The sequence below is a fragment of the Bacillus rossius genome, chromosome 14 (assembly GCF_032445375.1).
Source record: "Bacillus rossius redtenbacheri isolate Brsri chromosome 14, Brsri_v3, whole genome shotgun sequence".
Lineage (NCBI taxonomy): Eukaryota > Metazoa > Arthropoda > Insecta > Phasmatodea > Bacillidae > Bacillus > Bacillus rossius.
In genome coordinates, this window is record NC_086341.1 from 2,644,509 (window position 1) to 2,663,362 (window position 18,854).

General features: G+C 41.5%; 1 protein-coding gene across 1 annotated transcript in view; it reads left to right on the forward strand.

Moving 5' to 3' along the window:
• The first annotated feature begins 7,461 nt into the window (after window positions 1-7,461).
• The window catches only part of LOC134538974 (uncharacterized), a 34,683-nt gene continuing 23,290 nt past the window's right edge, over window positions 7,462-18,854 (forward strand). Inside the window, exons 1-9 of the mRNA XM_063380627.1 lie at window positions 7,462-7,532; window positions 7,750-7,855; window positions 11,860-11,928; window positions 13,644-13,763; window positions 14,523-14,627; window positions 15,105-15,222; window positions 15,311-15,607; window positions 17,886-18,082; window positions 18,170-18,283. Of these exons, the coding sequence (XP_063236697.1) occupies window positions 7,754-7,855; window positions 11,860-11,928; window positions 13,644-13,763; window positions 14,523-14,627; window positions 15,105-15,222; window positions 15,311-15,607; window positions 17,886-18,082; window positions 18,170-18,283 (1,122 nt within the window). The 5' untranslated portion in view covers window positions 7,462-7,532; window positions 7,750-7,753. The remainder of the gene's footprint in view (window positions 7,533-7,749; window positions 7,856-11,859; window positions 11,929-13,643; window positions 13,764-14,522; window positions 14,628-15,104; window positions 15,223-15,310; window positions 15,608-17,885; window positions 18,083-18,169; window positions 18,284-18,854) is intronic.

Genomic DNA, 18,854 nt, shown 5'->3' on the forward strand with positions numbered 1-18,854 from the left:
CATACAACAATATTTAAAGTAAAGTAAAACAATACATAAATTGGTGAATACAGTTATGTAGCACATTAGAAATCACACTTACTTGGTGTAATAAGAAAACTAACTTTAATTTTGCATTAGTTTTTATTTCTTATAATTATATTTTCTTAATTCTCTTTTATCTAACAACACAGTGCGCTCTGGATAACACTTCACAAGCCGTGGTTTATATATTAATGGAACTCTGGCATCACCCGCATGCTCTCACAGAATTTAAACACGTCACTAAGAACTAAGTGAAATTTTCCCAGTCCTCAATAGAGTTGCTTTCTTGTGCCTACGCTTATTCTCTAGGCCCATTTCTCGCTAACTAGGCCATGACACACAATTTTCTCGTTGCACACTTGCAGAACTTTTCTGAACCAGCCAATTCCAGGAGCATATTGACAACACCTAAGGCAAATGGCATTGGTGACTACTCTATTCAGTATATTTTATGAATCAAACCTTTGCATATTTTGCACATTAAAGTTAGTCCATAAAAAATAAGATACCCCACACCTCCTTACACTATGTACTTAAATATATGGCGCTGTGTACTTGAGCCATATTGTCTCAGTGCCCGACCTAGTGACACACTACAGAGAACATATTCGCTGTTCGCCTTTGGCATGTCAAGCTGTTCTGTTTTTCCCAGCATATAGTGTTGCACGCACAGTACAGTTGAAAGAATTCATCGCATATTTGCGTATGACACACATTGTTTCAAGTCCTTATTACACATTGGCTCCCTTTTGCATTTGTTTCTGTTCAGATGTACATTATGAGTGCTACAGCTGGAAAACCTGTGTTTTAGGTTGACACGAACCCCGCTACCTCCGTGTGAATTTAGAAGTTTTACGAACTGTCTGGAATTTCGGGGTAGGTTCCACCTTGTGGCAGAGCTTCGATGCAGCAGGGCGCCCCAAGCTGTTTAGGCCACTCGGGACGCCTGATAAGTCCAAGAAAAACACCGGGTTACAACTTATTAATTTATTCCGGCATAGCCCTTTACAATGTGCTACACCTCCTGGCTGTAACGGTTGTCCCGAAACGAATCGTCACACGCGCAGCCACTCTCTCAGTGGCGGCTCGTGATTTTAATATGCGATAAGGTCATTTAGTTGTAACACGACACGATGATTACATAAATGAACCCTGACAAGATCATTCTTCACAATGAAATTGTGTATTACACTAGGCTAGGATCGTGTAGGCCCGCAACTCCGGTGACGCTACACGAGTTCTGAAACTGTCCCAGATACTGATTCGATAGAAAGTTGGTTACGTATTGCCTACTGGCTGCCTCGTGCAGGCTAAAACTAAGTAGCCGGCTGGCTAAGTTATCGCGTGAGGCGCCGACGGACTGTATCCCAGTCCTTGCACAGTACTTACATATATGATGTTGCACGCTCGTCTTGGAGCACTAATTAATTAAGTCACATACCACATGGTAAATCGAGACCAACCACGGGACTGAAGGAAAAGGTTTAGTAATTACTTAACTATGGTAAACTACATGTCAGTGAAAATAAAGATAATGCTGGTCCTGTGATGTGCAGAGGCTGCCAGCATCTGTGAGCTCTGGAAGGATACTGCCGCTCTCACCATGCGTGACCCACCTCCCCGCCAACCCTCCCGCGCAAAACGCGTGATTTTCGCGGGAAACTGAACCGGCCAGGTTCGGGACAAGGCGCACATTGAAACAAATTTTTGGAAAATAAAAAATGTTAACAATGAAAATAAAGTCTAATATGTTCCTGTGGAAAAAATACATCAACACTCTTGTAGTTCGGCAGAGGGATATGCCACACCCGACCAGTCTCCTCCGCAGATGTGGCACTAATTGCATGGCATTCGCCCCGCTGCACTTCTTACACCCCCGTGCATGCCCGAGAGCGTTCGGTGCACATGCTTTCCTGAGACATTGATGAGGCATAGCGATCTATGCGACATAGAGGAGCATTGGGGGTCGGCTTCATATGCCCCCCCTTTCTCTGAGACAGCTATGTGCATCAACGCCTCACTACACACACTGAGCACTTCACTGTCGTCCGCATTGCGAGCCCTACACTAAGTGGTGGAGTTGTGGTGTGTGGTGGTGTAATAATCCTGACCGGAATGCTTTTCCCACTCTACGAAGGGGAAGGGGGGACACCCTGACCCGTGTCCGTCATCCTCCTGGAAAGGGGCAGCAACTACGTGCGTTTCCCCTAGCACGACTTGGTGACATGTGGGTTGAGGGGTCAGTAGGGAAGTGGTGTGTGGTGGTGTAATGGATGGTGCTGATGGGTGAGATGAGAGGGGCCTCACCACATGTGTTGGGGCTACTGGAACACTCCTTACAGGCAGCGCCCGGGTGGAGTAGCCCGACGGGGAGCCAGACCACTCGTACTCCGCCAGGTAGGCCGGGTCCTCTGTGATCGTGTGGCGGGGTCTGGGTTGATGTGTGTCCCTGATGGGCAAGGTGGGGTAGGCTCACTCGTGTCCAGTTGGGTGGTCGGGACACTTATCTCCTCTACAGGGATTGGTGTAATTTATACCGGCTCGCTGTAATCCGCGCAGCACGTCCTGACCGGGACTCGACGTCTGCGTGGAGGGTGCTTACCCCTACTTTCCGGTTCCTCCTCCCCATCTTCGGGCTCGTACACTGACTCCAGGGACACTTCTTCGTGCGTGCAGATGGCATTCATCCGTTTATTAGACGTTGTCACGTCAAAATGTGTCCCATTACGCACATTGTCCCATTACGCTGTGTCCCGTTATGCTCATTGTATGCTTGCCCCGCATCTATCTCTCTTTCACTCGATTCGAACAAGGCACATTAAACTTGAAACACTCCCATTCATTTCCTACTTTTCCTATCATCGTACTATCTTTAACAGAATAACACAGATTGGAAGAAGTTGCCGTGTTCCGGGGTCTCGGGCTCGAGTCCCGGTGCGGCTCCTAGTGGGAATGGCGGTTGTCGATGCAGTGTTTCCCGGTGGGCGCCAGACTAGCTCTGTTTCTAGTCGATAGGTGGGTCGTGGGGTCGGTTGCCCTGCGTGGCCCACTAGGACCGTCGGCGGTGTTGCGTGGGTTATGAGGAATTCCCTACTACTTGGCGGTGGTTGGGAGTCGTATGGTTAATTAATCAGACGCTGAAGTGATGCAACAAATGACGTGTGTCGTTTATTCATGCGACTGTGGGTTTGGTGTAATACCATTGATTACACGCCACGTCGCACATAGGGTGACGTCACACAATACAGGAGTTACACAATTACACAAAGTTAGCTTGAAAGTTACGTAATAAGACGTGGCACAAGTACACAAAAAATGTTACGCGAAGGTGCGTTGCACAAGTTTATTGAATGTTACGCGGTGGCGCGTCACACAAGTTTACAAAAGAAAACGTTCTAGATTCCAGGCGTCGCACAAAGTTACTAAATATTACGTATTAGCGTGGCACTAGGCGATCCTGAGCCTGGTTACTCAAAAGAGGGGTGAGGGCGATTGGAGGTGGCCAATCCCATATATCAATGTCTCGAGGCGGTGTTCGCGTCCACTGTGGTGGAGCGCGGACCGCAACTAAATTCTCTGAAGCTCCCTTACGGGGTGGTGTCAGCGCCGGAGCGACTGGTTTTAGTTAAAGTTCTTTCGTCGGGAGGCGGCCCGTGCTGTATGCTGAAACTACCCCGCAGACCAAGTGTGGTGCAGGGGGTTTTAAAAGTTATGCGTCCGAATTAAGTCCTGGACCGAAAATTGGACCGGGTACACACGGAGAGATAAGTAAAAAGAGGTTTCGAGGAGTGACTATAATTACCAGAAGTGAGTTAAATGCAGACAATGGATGATGTCTCTCCGTGGGACGTGCGTCCGCCCCGGTCCACGAGTCGCGCTGTACTGGCGTGATGTCATGGCGCCCGGCCGAGGCTCGGTGGCCCTCGCGCCAGGGTTGACCTCATTACGTTAGTTTCTAATGTGACACGTTAATAAGAGATTTTAAGGGCGCTAAATTCCTACATTAATTATAAAGGCTAAATTAACATCACTCGTTCCTTCTACAAATTGGAGTTAGTATGTTTACGAATTATGTCCTCTAAATATACATCACACCAGCGACTGTTCGTCTCTTGCCGGACTGCTCTGGTGGGGGTTAATAACGAACACAAGGTTTTAATAATTATGTCACATGGTTAATTAACTAATCTAGGCAGAAGGCCGCCAGGGGGACACTCACACACGTATCGACGTATTTACACACGTGAGTGCCCGGGCACTCCTACGTCGCACTTTCGTTAATCAACTTATAATTTATACATAACATTGTTTAATATTCTGTGTTTGTTTTTGCAACGTGGTCGGCTGTAATGTCGGTCTGTTTATTAGGGGGCCGGGTTCTACCTTGGTTGCTGGTGGCTCGCCTGACTCGGGTGGGCCATTGCTAGGGGCACGTTCCGTTAGCGGGGTTGAATACTGGCGGTTGCAGGTCGGGCTTTAGGGTGGCCTTCGGTCGGATGACGTCAAAGTTAAATAGCAAACATGTATAAAAGTTATAGTTAAAATAATTTCTTCGTTAAAGTAATAAACATATTTGAATTAATGAGTTCAAATAAAAGAAAATTTATTAATAAAATTGTAGATTTCATTTCACTCCTTCTTTGTATCCATACAACATAGTGATAATTCAATAAAAATGATTCAATTTTATTCATAAAAGTATGCAATCATTTCATCAATGTTTTGTTATGACGTTGTCACGTTAAACTATCGTCCGTAAACCGACTTTACAGTCAACTAATTAATTTAATTAATTTAGTTTGATATTTTTTAAATGCTGTTGAAGTTTGACTTTTAACTTCTGCGGAAAACTTCTAGATTAAATGTTATGTGAATTTTAAGGATATGGGCAGAATTAAAAAAAAAAATCCGTTATGTAAATCAGGTCTAAAGCCGGGGTTTAACCAGAATAATTTTTAATTGTTAAAAATTTTCGGTTTTTTCGTGCTGCTAATTGCTATCTGCATATGGTGGCAGTGGTGTTTCTGTGTTCACAAAGTTGGGGGGGACAAATAATGATTTTGATGTCATGTAAACCCATTCCCCTGTTACTAAGACAGGGGGTCCGGGGGTCCTCCACCGGAAAATTTTGTTTTTTAAAGTGCAAAATAGCACTTTTTAAGCAGTTTTTGTATCTAACCATTGGATACATCGATGTTAAAATTATTATTGTTTCTTTAAGATAAAATTTGATGAGTGAAGAAACTACAAATAAAGTTGGGCAGAATAATATTATAAAATAAAAATATCACAGTCTAGAAAGTTGGGGAGGACAGTCCCCTCCACCCAAAAAGTTCAGGGGGACACGTCCCCCTGTCCCCTTCGGTTCCTACGCTCCTGTATGGTGGTGACAAGAAACGTTTATTATTCAGAAAGCCAATTCTAACAGTGAGTGCAGAATGTATGAGTGTGATTCGTATCCAAAATTTTGGTACTTGAAAAGGGAAGAGTTTATTTATCTGTTTATTAATAATGTACTGCATTATTTAAAAGAATGCTGCGTTTAATTTCATTTTTGAGTTTCGTATAAGTTTATGTGCAACACAAACAACATGAGAATAATTGAGTGTGTTCATTACACTAGTTAGATGTTTATACAACAACTGGCGGGTACTGAAAAACTCGCTCACTTCTATTTTTGTTTAAGTTTATTTACATTGTGGCCAAATCCCCTTATACCGGGGTAGTTGCACACGTCCGCACTCACCACGCCAGTCCCGCATACGCGTCACCACTGACATACTGATAATGAGAGTGTAAAGAAATTAAGTTTAACAGACGCGCATCGACTGGTCTAACATTTGGCAAGTGCGTGAAAAAATATATTAGCATACTAAATTTACCGACAGTCCTGGAAACCCTATCGTGATAGGTATAATAATGAATTACCAAACTAAAGATGCTCAAACTTAAATACCGTAAAAAGGCAAAGGGACTTAAAAGGTAAATTCTAGGTATCATTTAAATTGGTATAATTACATTCACAGTGTAACGACGTTGGTTTACAGACACTCTTGCAGTATAATTAATTCTAATCCAAAGTCCCAAAAAAGTCTATTATGGAGGAGGGGGAGGAACCGAAATTATGACATTCTTCAGCCTATATAATCCAACCACTAAATCCCGTCGCCGCACTCTGTTTTCAATTCACATCTTCTGTAAATCGTATCAGCCGGGAAAATAAATTACTAAAATCCAGTTCTCACACTTACTTGGTACTGAAGCATACCTCTGAAGCCGGAGACTCCCGGGGTAAGGCGTAAACCCCACTCACTATTTGCGCCTCTAGCAGCGCGGTGCTTCTGTGGCCCGTGCACTAGCCCCACACCATCGCGCACTCATGTACCACCACGTTTTTCGCTTCGCCAAACGTGGCATGGCATTACCGTCATATTGCCGTTAATTCTTGTTCACGTAACGTAACACAACTTCCCCATGGCTGGGATGCGATTCCTCTATTCACGAGCAGTTCCGCGGCCGGCGGTCAAAAACACACTTCCCCATGGCTGGGATGCGATTCCTACATTCACGAGCAGTTCCGCGGCCGGTGGTCAAAAACACACCCCCGCAAACAGCTGGCAGCCGCCTCCCACACGTCACGTCAGCTGACGTCACCCCCGTCCTCTGCTACCACCCCTCATTCCGCTAGATCGTTTTCGTTACTTCTCGTACATTCCACTACAGAGTAAGAGTACTTAACGTAAAATAAACCAAGTATACTATTAAAAAGTTACAATAAATAAATATTAAAATACATCATTAAATAATATAAGGACATAAATAGTGTTATAAAAAATTAAATCATTTTAGAATAAACTTTACGCAAAATAAAAATAATAATAATATCCAAGACGACTGAGGCCGCCACAAGTGGCCTCAACGTGAAACTTATTGGTCAACCAGAATATTCTCTTGTTTAAGGTCACGGTAGACATTGGCAATATAGATTTAATACTCTATGAATAAGTAGTCAGGAATATATCCTACATGTTTGCCAAGCGGGTTCTTATTATTACGAAAATAACGAAACTCACCCTAATAAAGATTAAATATTTCATTTGGGTTTTATGTCACAAAAATAAGAAAAATTAAATTAATTTCCTTTAAAAATTTTTAGAATTATTTGTTTTAGTTTTATGCTTGACGCGCATAGTAGTTAGGAATATATCCTACAAGTTTGCCAAGCGGGTTCTTCTTATTACGAAAATAACGAAACTCACCCTAATAAAGATTAAATATTTCATTTGGTATTTATGTCACATAAATAAGAAAAATTAAATTAATATCCTTTAAAATTTTTTAAAAACTTATAGAATTAATTTTTTTAGTTTTATGCTTGACGCGCGTAACCGTCGGTTTGATACGTGCCGACCAATAGAAAGCGATCTGTAGGTATCCGATTTCAACCTCGGTCTCAGCTGTAGAAATTTCTTTTTTATAAGTAATCGCAGAGGACTCTAGAATTATAGGTAAGTTGACGCCAAGGTTACGATTCTAATAGCTACTTAGTGAAAATTTATACAGACTATCATTGTTCATAGTTAAAACTGTATGAAAATAGTTAATGAATATAATTTTAACTTATGTAAGCCTTGTTTAATAATCCATTGTTCGTAGCAAGCAACAATGTTTTCTCTACATTAAAACTTTTGTATCTAGTAAATTATTGGTTCTTTCTAATCCTAGAAAAATGGAAACTGAAGCAAAGAAGAAACAAATAAGATTCCAGTCTCCAGTTGTAGCTGCTGAAGTTACTGCAGTTTCAACTGTTGAAGCCACAAAAGTTCTTAAAGTAAGTTCTGATGTAACAGTATAAACATACATATAAAGTAATTTGTAGATCTTTCAGATATTTTTTCTTCCTTTCATTTTAATAATTATTGCCAAGTGCTTTGTTTGCTCTTTCTTTAATTTCTTTATGTAAACTCTATTACATGCATCATTTGTGATATTTATGGTATTATATTTAATAATTTTTTTATTGATCTTATTTTTGTCATACATAATTATCAAACTACGTGTCTTTAAAAAAATGTGTAGGAAAATAAGTTTTTGCTTTTTGTTAAAATCCATTTCTTTTTATCAGTTAATTATTTAATTATTTTAATATTTTCACTTTTCCAAGTTATCATTGTAAATAATTTTCACGGTAGTATGTCATTAAGTTGTGCTTGATTCATGTTTCTCCATATTGTTGCTGAACATGTGTAACATAAATACTTGTATTTCTTCTTAAGAAACACATTGAAATTGATCAAAATTTGTGCATTAATACATGTGGTTGGTTTGTTCTGATTCTGAATTCATTCTCTTTCTGCTGCTAGGATCTGTATTTCTTATTTCAAAGTCCTGGGTTCAATAAGCTGGCAAATTTTTCATAATCACAAATTTCTTTGGTATTATTTCATCTCTGTGGAGCAAGCTGGTGCTTTGATAACACTGGAGACTCACATTCTAGAGGTCCTGGGTTTGAATCCTAGTCAGGCAGATGCAAAGCTTTACAAATTCCTGGTGCCAGGTTGCGTTCACAGCTGTTTTTTCTTGCTGGTGACCATAAGCGTAATTTGGGGGTGGCAAGGGGCAGCATTTGCCAACACAGAACTGTCCAACCCAGTATTTAGCCACCCCATTTTGAAGTAAAAATATCAATAATTTACAAACAATAATAAAATAAAATTTTACAAGCACTGCACTTTCTTCATTTTGCATTTTATTTGTTTCAGTTCTACTTACATCATTAAAGATCATGCAGAGCACTTAATCAATTAAAAATAGGCATAATCTTGAGTTGTGTGTAAATTATATATTCTTTACAAATAGTTTGGCTATTAAAGTAATAAACAATGAATTTTTTAGGGTAAATAGAGAATGTTAGCAATTATTTTGTGATTTATAGTGAAAATAGTCTGAAAAAGATTAAAACAATAACAATTTAATGCTAGTATTTTTTTTTTAATTTTTGGACCCTCCTTTACAAATGGGAGCATTCCATACCCCCAGACCGCCGGTACGCCTTTCCACCCCAGTTGAAAAGCTTTAATTACGCCTCTGCTGGTGACTAACTTCTGCCAAGACACAGTGGTTTTGAAAACGTTAACTAATTTTTGCTGTTACAAAATCTTGCTGTGCAGAAATGACTGGTCCGAGAAACTGGGGTGGTATTTAAATTGCAATAAGTCAACTTATTACAGTTATTGTACCAAGTTGCTATATAGTACTGTTAGTACTTTAATTTAAAAATGCTTACAAATTTTTTTTTTTATCACTTGATACTAGTTTTGTGCCCTCTCGTAAACTCTCTTGCATGTTGTTTGGTTTTACTTAGTATGCAGCAACTGTCATTGTTAAAATGTTGTTTCACATGAAACCCAGGTATACCACAACATTTAAATTTTTTTTTAAATCTAAAAAGTGGTTTTAGCGGGTGGTGCAATCTGGTTTGGTGACATTGCTTTGTATAACTTGATTGAGTCAAATATTGAAATATGTAAGATAAGCTGTATTTTTTTTTTTTTTTTTTGTTTTACTATTCACAGGGTGGAATATTAATCTTAATTTAATTTAAGCGTGGAGGGGTAATGAGCTAAACCAACCACTTGGGAAGACAGTGCCAGGAATCATAGATAGTTCAGGAAACAAGTAGACTTGTTCACATTACCTGCCCTTGGACTGCAGATGTGCTTGTCTCAAAGGCTTTGTTTGAAAATCGTGGACTAGGGCATTGGTATTGGCGCAGCATTGTTGACTCCTACTTGGGTTTTTGGGTGAAAATATGCTCTCATTGTCACCGAAATAAGACATAATTACATACAATTATATATTTTGATTACCAACTTGCCTTCATCTATAAAAAAAATAATAATTTGTTCATTAAATTTTTTAAAAAGTATCATTCATTTTGTGTGTTACATGTAAGCTAACAAACAATGATGTTTGGGTGACTTCTCAGTAATTTTGAAGCTGTCTATTATTTTTTTCTCCTATAAATATAGCAAGCTTCATTGTGTTCTTCCAGATACACAGGAATGATCTTCGTTATGTATTATCATAGAATTATATATTAACAATGTGAACTCTTAAGAGTTTTTGTCAGTGTTGCCAATTAGCAGGTAATCCCCCGAATTTTGGAAATTTTAAACTACTGTAGGGAAAACCGAGTATTCTCTGTTAAAAGAAGAGTATTTTTGCACCACAAAAAATAACACTCGAAATTATAAATAAAGAACAGTTTTTGCTATAGCAATTGGAAGTAAGTTTTCTAGCTCTAATCTTGTTCAATAGGTATGCATAGCTTGAAAATTTATCAATGCACTTCAGCGCAGATGGTAATCATTTATATAATAACATCTATGATTGAACTACGTAACCTCAAGCTATTTGAACTGACATTTTGGCGCTGACACCCTTCCATTTCATATAAAACAAACACAACAATTTCACAAATTCAATGCAGTGTACAGTTGATTTCAAACCCTTTTATTTGCATTAAGCGATCATTAAGTTATAACTACAGAATAAATTAGTTTCGCTGCACTTTTTTTTTCTTTCTTTTATTTACATTTTGCCAGGCGTATAAATATGCTACCTTTTTTTAAAAGTGCAGGTTAAAGCGGGTATTTTTGTTTTAACGTAAGGTTGAAAATTAGCAGCTGCGTTGGCAACACTGGTCCTGTGGGCAGCCTCGCTGATAGCTCGGGCCAACAACTCCCGCCCATGCTGCGACTAAGGGTGTCGTCTCGAGAGTGCGGTGGGGGAGGCAAGGACTCTCACTGGACGCGAGTGTTGCGGTCGACAACTTAAAACTGTGAAACATTTCATCAAATAATCAAAGCTTCTTTTGTGGTTAAATGAATTAAGTAAATTGTTTTTGGCATTCAACAACCATTATTTAATATGTAGTCAGTAATATTCTTTCTTTTAGTAATTTAACATTTATATGTGAGATTTCCCGATAATTTGAAACACACTCCATTGTCACTCAGAACACTGCCTACCTCGGTAGTTACTGGCCTGCTGGGTAAATAACCATAAAACTGTCAATAACAAACCATTTCATATTGTAAACTGAATTTAACAAATTTATTTTATCAAGTAGGTAATTTAATATTTGAGTGCAAACAGGAGAAAATATTAGTTCACTATATATATTTTTTAATTACAATATTGGTTATACATATTTTGTTAATTTCATAGTGATGCTGTTTGAACTAAAATCACAAGTGATGATTTGGTTTTTTTTTTTTTTTTTTTTTTTTACGTGATAACGTCTTATAAGCGATCAACGCCGGCTGCACGCACGAAAAATTGTTACGTTCCGCCTGAGCCGAGCGTGAAAGAACCGGCCAACCACCGTGCGAGAAAATCTTCTATAATATCAAACAGGTCAGGTTAAGGAGTTTTTTTTTTATAACTAATTGTTCGTGATTATATTTAAACAAATTATTTAAATTAAATTTGTAAAAAAATGTAAATAATATTTGAAAATTAAAAAAAGTATGCAATTTTGATCCATCAATGTTTTCTTATGACGTTATCACGTGAAATTATCGTCCGTAAACCGACTTTATAGACAACCCTCTTTTTTTTTTAATTTAAAACATAATGAACTTGTGTGAAGAATTGGGGATATCACAAGTTAAAATTATACACTCATCTGTTTTGTACTCTTGTTGAAGATGCAAATTTTTCCGAACCCTGGGTAAATACCTGGACTGGTAAGCGACACCAACAATGTTGTCGGAGCCATCGCGGGTGTGAAGTTTGGACTGACGAAGGCGAGTGCGTCTGTGGTTGCAGGTGGATGTGGACCTGGAGGCAGCGTCGGGGGAGCAGCCCTCGGAGGCGGCAGACGTGAAGCCAGACAAGGTGCGCTTGTCTCACCGACCGGTCCACTAATCACGACACGATCGGCCAAAAATCAAAACGGAATGCGCTGCTAAGGTTTTTCGAAGAGAAAACTTCTTTGCTGGGGAGGCTGCAATTTTTCGAGCGTGAGGGAAATTCCGATCGCATGAGGGAAATAGTTAGGTACGTGGTGGGGGAACCAGTAGATGAGACGGCAGGGGAGAGGTAGAAATGACGTGGCATACTTGTGCAATAGTACGCAATTGAACTCTCTCATACTTGCATAATTTTTTTTTTATCTGCGAAATCAGCCAAAGAGAATTATTTTTCTTATACCTTATAATATAATAAACAAGATGTTTCACATGGACTCCATGCACACATTTAAAAAAAAAAAAAAAAAATTCCAAATTCACTCTGGAAAAAAAAATTTTCTTCGTCTATCACTGACTGGTAAATGTACCTTAAGGGAATTGATAACAGTGGTTGAAAAACTCTTAATAAAGTTAACTGTGTGGAAATTAATTTTGACAGATCCACGTTATTGAGCACTTAATCATAGCTTTTTGCTGTGGTCTGTGTTTTACATGATTTAAAGTTTATTTGATTCTGCAGATCTTGACAATTCTTCCTTCAATCAGAAGTCAGTATGTCATACATACTGTAAGTGCGTATTGAGGATAGAATATTTTATATATGGATGAATAGGCTAGAATAATGCAGACTTTGTATACAATAATACAAAAATATTTATTTATTTGGCACTTCCAAGACATTGATATTTATTTATTTAATGTTGTATTTTTATATTTAAAAAATGTGTAGTAAAATGATTTCTGCTGCAGTTGGGACCTTGCTAGATTTATTTCGGAAATATAATTTATTACATTTTATAAAAAGCTAGTGCATATCAACAAGATTTTCTTGTTTAATAGTATAGGGTTGTAGAATTGTAGTGTACTGCTTGCCAGCTATCTGCGAATCTGAGAGATACAAGAAAACATTTTTTTGTCACCGTAGTCAACATGTCATGGTATTCTATAGGTGTTTTAACAGAACTTTTAGATCACAACCTGCAAAACCTATTTACACAGCGTGTTTAGCAAAAGGGAAAACCTAGAAAAGTCAGGATGGTTAGCTACAGAAAAAAAAAAATCTGGTATGCTTACGAGTAGCAGTTTTTGAAATTTTAATTTATATATATATATTTGTATAGAGAGAGAGAGAGAGAGAGTTATTGGTGACTAACTAATATTAGTGGTCAGCAGCGGCGTAGCCAGGATTTGTGTATGGGGGGGTGTTAAGAAGCATGCCCCCCCCCCCCCCCTCCAACGTATTAAAGTGGGGGGCTCCGGGGGTCCTCCCCCGGGAAAATTTGGATTTTAAGGTGTAAAATAGTGCTATTTCAGCAGTTTTCGGTAAACTTAAATTTAAATATTGTAATGGTAAAAATTTTATTAATTTTAATATGAAATTTGTTTGAGTGATGAATAAGAAATTAATTAAAGATTTGGTGCTACGGGGGTTGGGGGGGGAGTATGAACCCCTAAACCAACCCCCACCCTCCCTGGCTGCGCCCCTGGTGGTCAGGAAAAGTCAGTGAATTTTTCATCACAGGTTTGCTAGCCACCCTGTCACCTCGTGTAAACAGGACAGGACCTACGTGGTCGCCAACCGCTCAGATCGGGTGTCAGAACGGACTGTTGAGCAGCAGGCGGGTGTTGGCTGCACTGCAGGTGGAGGACGGGTCGGACGAGGGCTTCGACAGCTCGCGCCATCTCGACACCAGCGCCAGCTCCACGCCCGACCTCTCGCAGAAGACAGATGAGGGAGAGGACAAGAAGCAAGCCAAAAAGGCGAGTCTTGACCGTCGAACCCGTGCAGCTGCGACTTGCGATGGCCCCCGGGAACGCACATTTTAGCAGTAACTTTGTTTATCAGTTCCGATAGCTTGACACCCCTCTCGTTGTGCCGGAAATGAGGAATTTCGACACTTTTTTTTTAATTTTATTATAATTTTAAACTATTTTCGTAAATTTTATTCACTTTATAATTTGGTTACTTTGGGTGATTTACTCTTTGTCAGGCTGGCGTACTCTCCTTAGTTAAACTTTGTGCCAGTCAGACCGAGGCACCGTTTCTCGGAGACCTATCTGAGCTTTTGCAAATCTAAGACTTCGTTGGCGGCCCGTTTAACATTTCCCTCGCTTGCAGGCACGTCCCAGGTTTGTAATATTACTTCACTTCATGAGGGGTGTTACATCGTGATGAAACGATAGTTTGTACAGATTTTAGACTTTGAGAGAAATACATCACAGAAAATCTGTGGAGAAAGAACGATAATAGAGAAATAACGACAATTAGAACAAGCACCTTGGTCAGAGGTGCTATGGGCTTGTAGAGCAAAGCAAAAACATAAGAATCTTAATAGGAAAAAAAACCTAAATGACTGTATTTCTGGCAAAATGTGAACACCATAGTTTATGCATCATTAGGTGGAAGTGATTTGATCACTAGTTTTGCCACAAATTAATCTTGACTAGCTTGTTTTTTTTCCGTCAGAGTACGCCTGCTTTTATTGTTGGACCAAACATTGTTTTCTGTTTCATTTCAAGGAGTATGATGACAAAGACAATTTGCTGCCGACCATATCTGAAGATCCGGATGATGAAGTGTGCATCATCGGCTGCAGTCCAGCGCCTCAGCGGCCTCGGAAACGGGTATGTACTCCACCTTTGCTCTCCCGCGGAGATGCCGGAGCTAGTGGTCGGTTCTTGAAGCGTACTCAGCAGCTGAATATAGTCATAACTGTGCATACTCCATAGTTGCTTCCAAATAATATAGGTAGAAAAAAACAGTTAAATGATAACTATTTCAGTAAAAACTAAACTAATTTCACTTTTCACAGAGCTATACCTCCAACAACAGTATAAATGCTTAAATTTCTTACAAAAATTAAAAAAAAAGTATAATCTCCATTGATTTGAGTTTTTTTGTATGTTTGCCGTTATATCACCTCTGCTTCAGAATGTCGCACCGCCTATAACCTGGAAAAAAATGTAGATGTAAATTTTGCCAATCGAACTGCATTATTTTATATGAAGTTACGTGTCAAAATTCCATAAAGGTTTTATGATACTTGGGCTGGTGGTGTGTCGCGACGTGTGAGTGACATCAGAGTGGTGTCGGTGCTGCAGGGGGGCGTGTCTCGCAGTCCTGCTCTCGCCAGGAAGCCTCGCAAGGGACTGCCGTGGTCCCCGCCCGGCAGCTCGGGCTCCCGGCAGCTGTCGCAGGCCAGCGACGACTCCAAGGCCAGTAAGTGGGCGCGAGGGGCGAGCGAGAAGGTGAGTTGCGCCGTGCGTGCCCGCGACGCGGACTGACGGGACGTGGTGGTGGGGGCCAGGTGTCGACCAGGAGAAGGTGTCCATCGTGGTGCGCTACGACTACTGCGAGAAGGGCCACCCGCCCTCCCAGGGCAGCCTCAAGGGCCACGAGGGGGAGCGGCTGGCCTGCTGCGTGCTGCCGTCGCCCCCCCGGGACCGAGACCTGCGCCAGTGCGTGCAGTGGGTCTACAGCCACTGGAACGACCAGGGCACGTGGATCGAGTGCTGTGACCCCAGGTGCCGCAAGTGGCGGTTCGTGCCGTCCGTCAGCGACCCCTCCGAGGTGCCCGCCTACTGGACCTGCTCCATGAACACAGGTGCGCTCCCTGGAAGTGTCGGGATTGCTCCTCGGTCCTTACCGCCACCGGTATCCGGCCTGCCTTGGTCTTAACAGTGTTTCGGTACGATGAACTAGGCAGCTAGCGTGGCCCTTGGACCAACAAGTCTGGGGACACCTGCGGTAGACCATGGCCGAGTATCCCTGATCTGTATTGTATGCTTATCGTTACCTCGCTCTCAATGAGACATTCAACCCAAGGGGGAAGGGAGGTGCAAGTCCGAAGTGCCTGCTGTTCAAAAATCGTCCAACCTGCGGCAAGGTCTTAAAAAATAAAATGCCTCCCATCTTCCTCTTGTCGCTCCATCATTCCTTCTCCTTCACTCGGTTTCATTACTCTCCTCTCTCTCCTGCCACTTTCTCCCTGGTCTTCCTTGGGTTCTTCTTCCAATGCTTTTAGCTCCATCGTTTTCCTAGTTAGCCTCTGTTTTTTCCATTCTCCGGACATGGCTTTGCAATTTCATTCTTGCTTTTCCAAAAATATTTGTCCTTAATGTACATTATAGTGGATATATTTTGCAAAACTAACACTTTGCGAACCTTCACCCTTGTCAGTCATCGCAGTCACCGTAATCGCTGGGCTCAAGGCAGTGTTACTGCGTGTCACGTGCCGGTAGAGAGATGGGGCGGACACGTGGTCCTGAAGCGAGCTCTTCAGAGGCCCATGATACGTCTGGCTCCGTCCTGGAGACAGCGGAGGCACGGGCTGCAGCACAATTAGTGTATCTAGTTGAAAACCAGAAAGAAACAGTTTTGGGTGAGGGAACAGACACTTTGTTGCATTCAAAACATCTTTACGGAAAATGTTGCACAGTCGCGCATTACCAGAATGGCAGCAGGAAATTTTAAATGTTTAAATCATAACCTTTGTCATTTATTTCAAACCAACATGATGCAGCCAAAAGTTTTACTGTTTGAGAGTGATTAAGAGTGGAAATTTTCTCAGCTCAGTCATACACTTGCAAAAATAAGTAAGTGCTTTTATTGTTGTCGTTAATGTATCAACCACTCCTCTGGATACTAAATAATCTCATCTGACAGTGTGAGTTGTGTGGCATCGTGTGTCCGAACGCCCACGTAACCAGCACATCTGTAATAAGACCTCTTAGACTAGAGTCACTTGCATCTTTACCGTCATGTGAGCTCGTGCTCTAACTAGCCTCTTGTCTCGGCTCACGGCACGTCAGCGTACTCTCGTCTGTGCGCTCGCTCCAGGAGCGCTCGCTTGCCAGTAACTCGTCGCGTCCACGCCGCTGCCGCAACTGCCTCGCAGCGGTTCAGGCTCAGCCACAGGCGTAATTACAGCTTTCTAACTGCGGTGGCAAGGCGTACCGGGAGTCTGGGGGTATGGAATACCCCCATGTGTAAGGGGGACCGGGCGTCCTCCAATGGGATATTTTAAAAAACAAATGTTAGTTGTTTTTTTTAAGCTTTTTCATTCTATTTCCACCACAAATGACAACATTTCACAACTTTTTGTAAATTATTCATTTTTTTTTTATTTCAATACTGGGGTCGGACAATTCTAGGGAGGCGACTGCCACCCCTTGCCACCCCCTAATAATTACGCCTATGGTCACCAGCACGTGCAGATAACTTCACCATCTGTTCATTCAGTTCTTCCAGTTTCAATTATTTCACATTAATTTGTTCAAGTAGATAACATTTCCACACATTTCAGTCCTTTCCTTTGATTTATTTCGTTACAATTCATGCGTTTAATCATTGTATATTGTTTATATTTAAGAACACTTATTTCATTATAAATGGGTTCTTTTGATACTGTTTGTTGTTTTTTCTACTTCATTTTATTTACCATATTACATTTGGGTACAAATCGTTTTATTTCTATTGTATCGAGTGATTTGGTTTCATGTATTAGGTTACCGACTCATTTCCGTATAAATGGATTTATTTTGGGTCCATTTGTATCGTTTAAGATTATTTTAGTTATTTCACATTAATTTGTTCGAGAAGATAAACTTTTTCAACACATTTCAGTCCTTTCCTTTGATTTATTTCGTTACAATTCATGCATTTAATCATTGTAATTCGTTTTCAGGAACACTTATCTCGTTCCGAGTCAAAATTTCCTGGAAATAATTACAATCTTCACAAAATCCAAGCTGTTGCCGGCACGGCCGCAGTAAGTGCGCGCCATGTTTGTGGAGTGGTGACGGGTGACCGAGGTGGGACTGGTGACGATCGCGACAGCGAGTGCGCGTGCCGTGTTGGTGGAGTGGTGACACGGTGCGCAGGCCGGGACCACACGAGCTGCGCCGACCCCGAGAGGCGCGCCACGCCCGCGGAGGAGGTGGACCTCATCAGCAACACCTTCACGGCCGGCTCGCTGGTGTGGGCGCGCCAGACGGGCTACCCCTGGTGGCCCTCCATGGTGGACTACGACCCCGACTACCTCACCTACTTCGAGACGGGCCGCAACCCCGACGTGCCGGTCAGTACCACCCCCCGGCGCCCGGCGGGGCCTGGCGCGAGCGGAGGAGTGACGTGTGACGTGTGCCGTGCTCCGTGTTGTTGCCAGGTGCGGTACCACGTCACCTTCCTCGACCCCCTGGCCGAGGTGACGCGCTGCTGGGTCAAGCACTCCGCCCTCAAGCCCTTCCAGACCAACATCCAGCTCAAGTACTGGATGAAAGTAAGTCAGGGGTGCCCACAAAGAGGGGGTAACGACGCAGACTGCGTCATTAAAATTTCGGGGGGGGGGGGGGGGGGGTTAAAAGACGAGAAGAATGCATATATTATTTACATAATTATAGCTTCTAATGTGAAAATACGTTTCTGGTGCTTTGATAATTTAAAGGGATCTTGTAAATCAAATTGGCAACCCCGCACTTTCCTCAACAAAAGCAGTTTGGCATCTGTCGGTTCAGGATAAAATATAATACTAAAAAAGTATAATATTATAAAATAATTGAGTAAATCAATTGAGAAAATGGCATAACAAATTTCGGGTGGAGGGGGGGGGGGCACTTCTGAGTAAGTCTTTACTAAAAGTTTATCATCATGCATCATGCTACCATATCTGAGTTGGTGACTATTGTTTATGCACGTGATAAAATCTTGGAATAATGTTTGCAGGTATCTTTAAAAACACAAAGAGTGGACTTGACACCAGCGCCAAACCCCTTCCTAGGCCGTGCCAACGTGCTTTTGCACGTCTCTCTCCGAGCGAGGTCACATGCTGGGCTGGCTTTCCGGGAGACTGG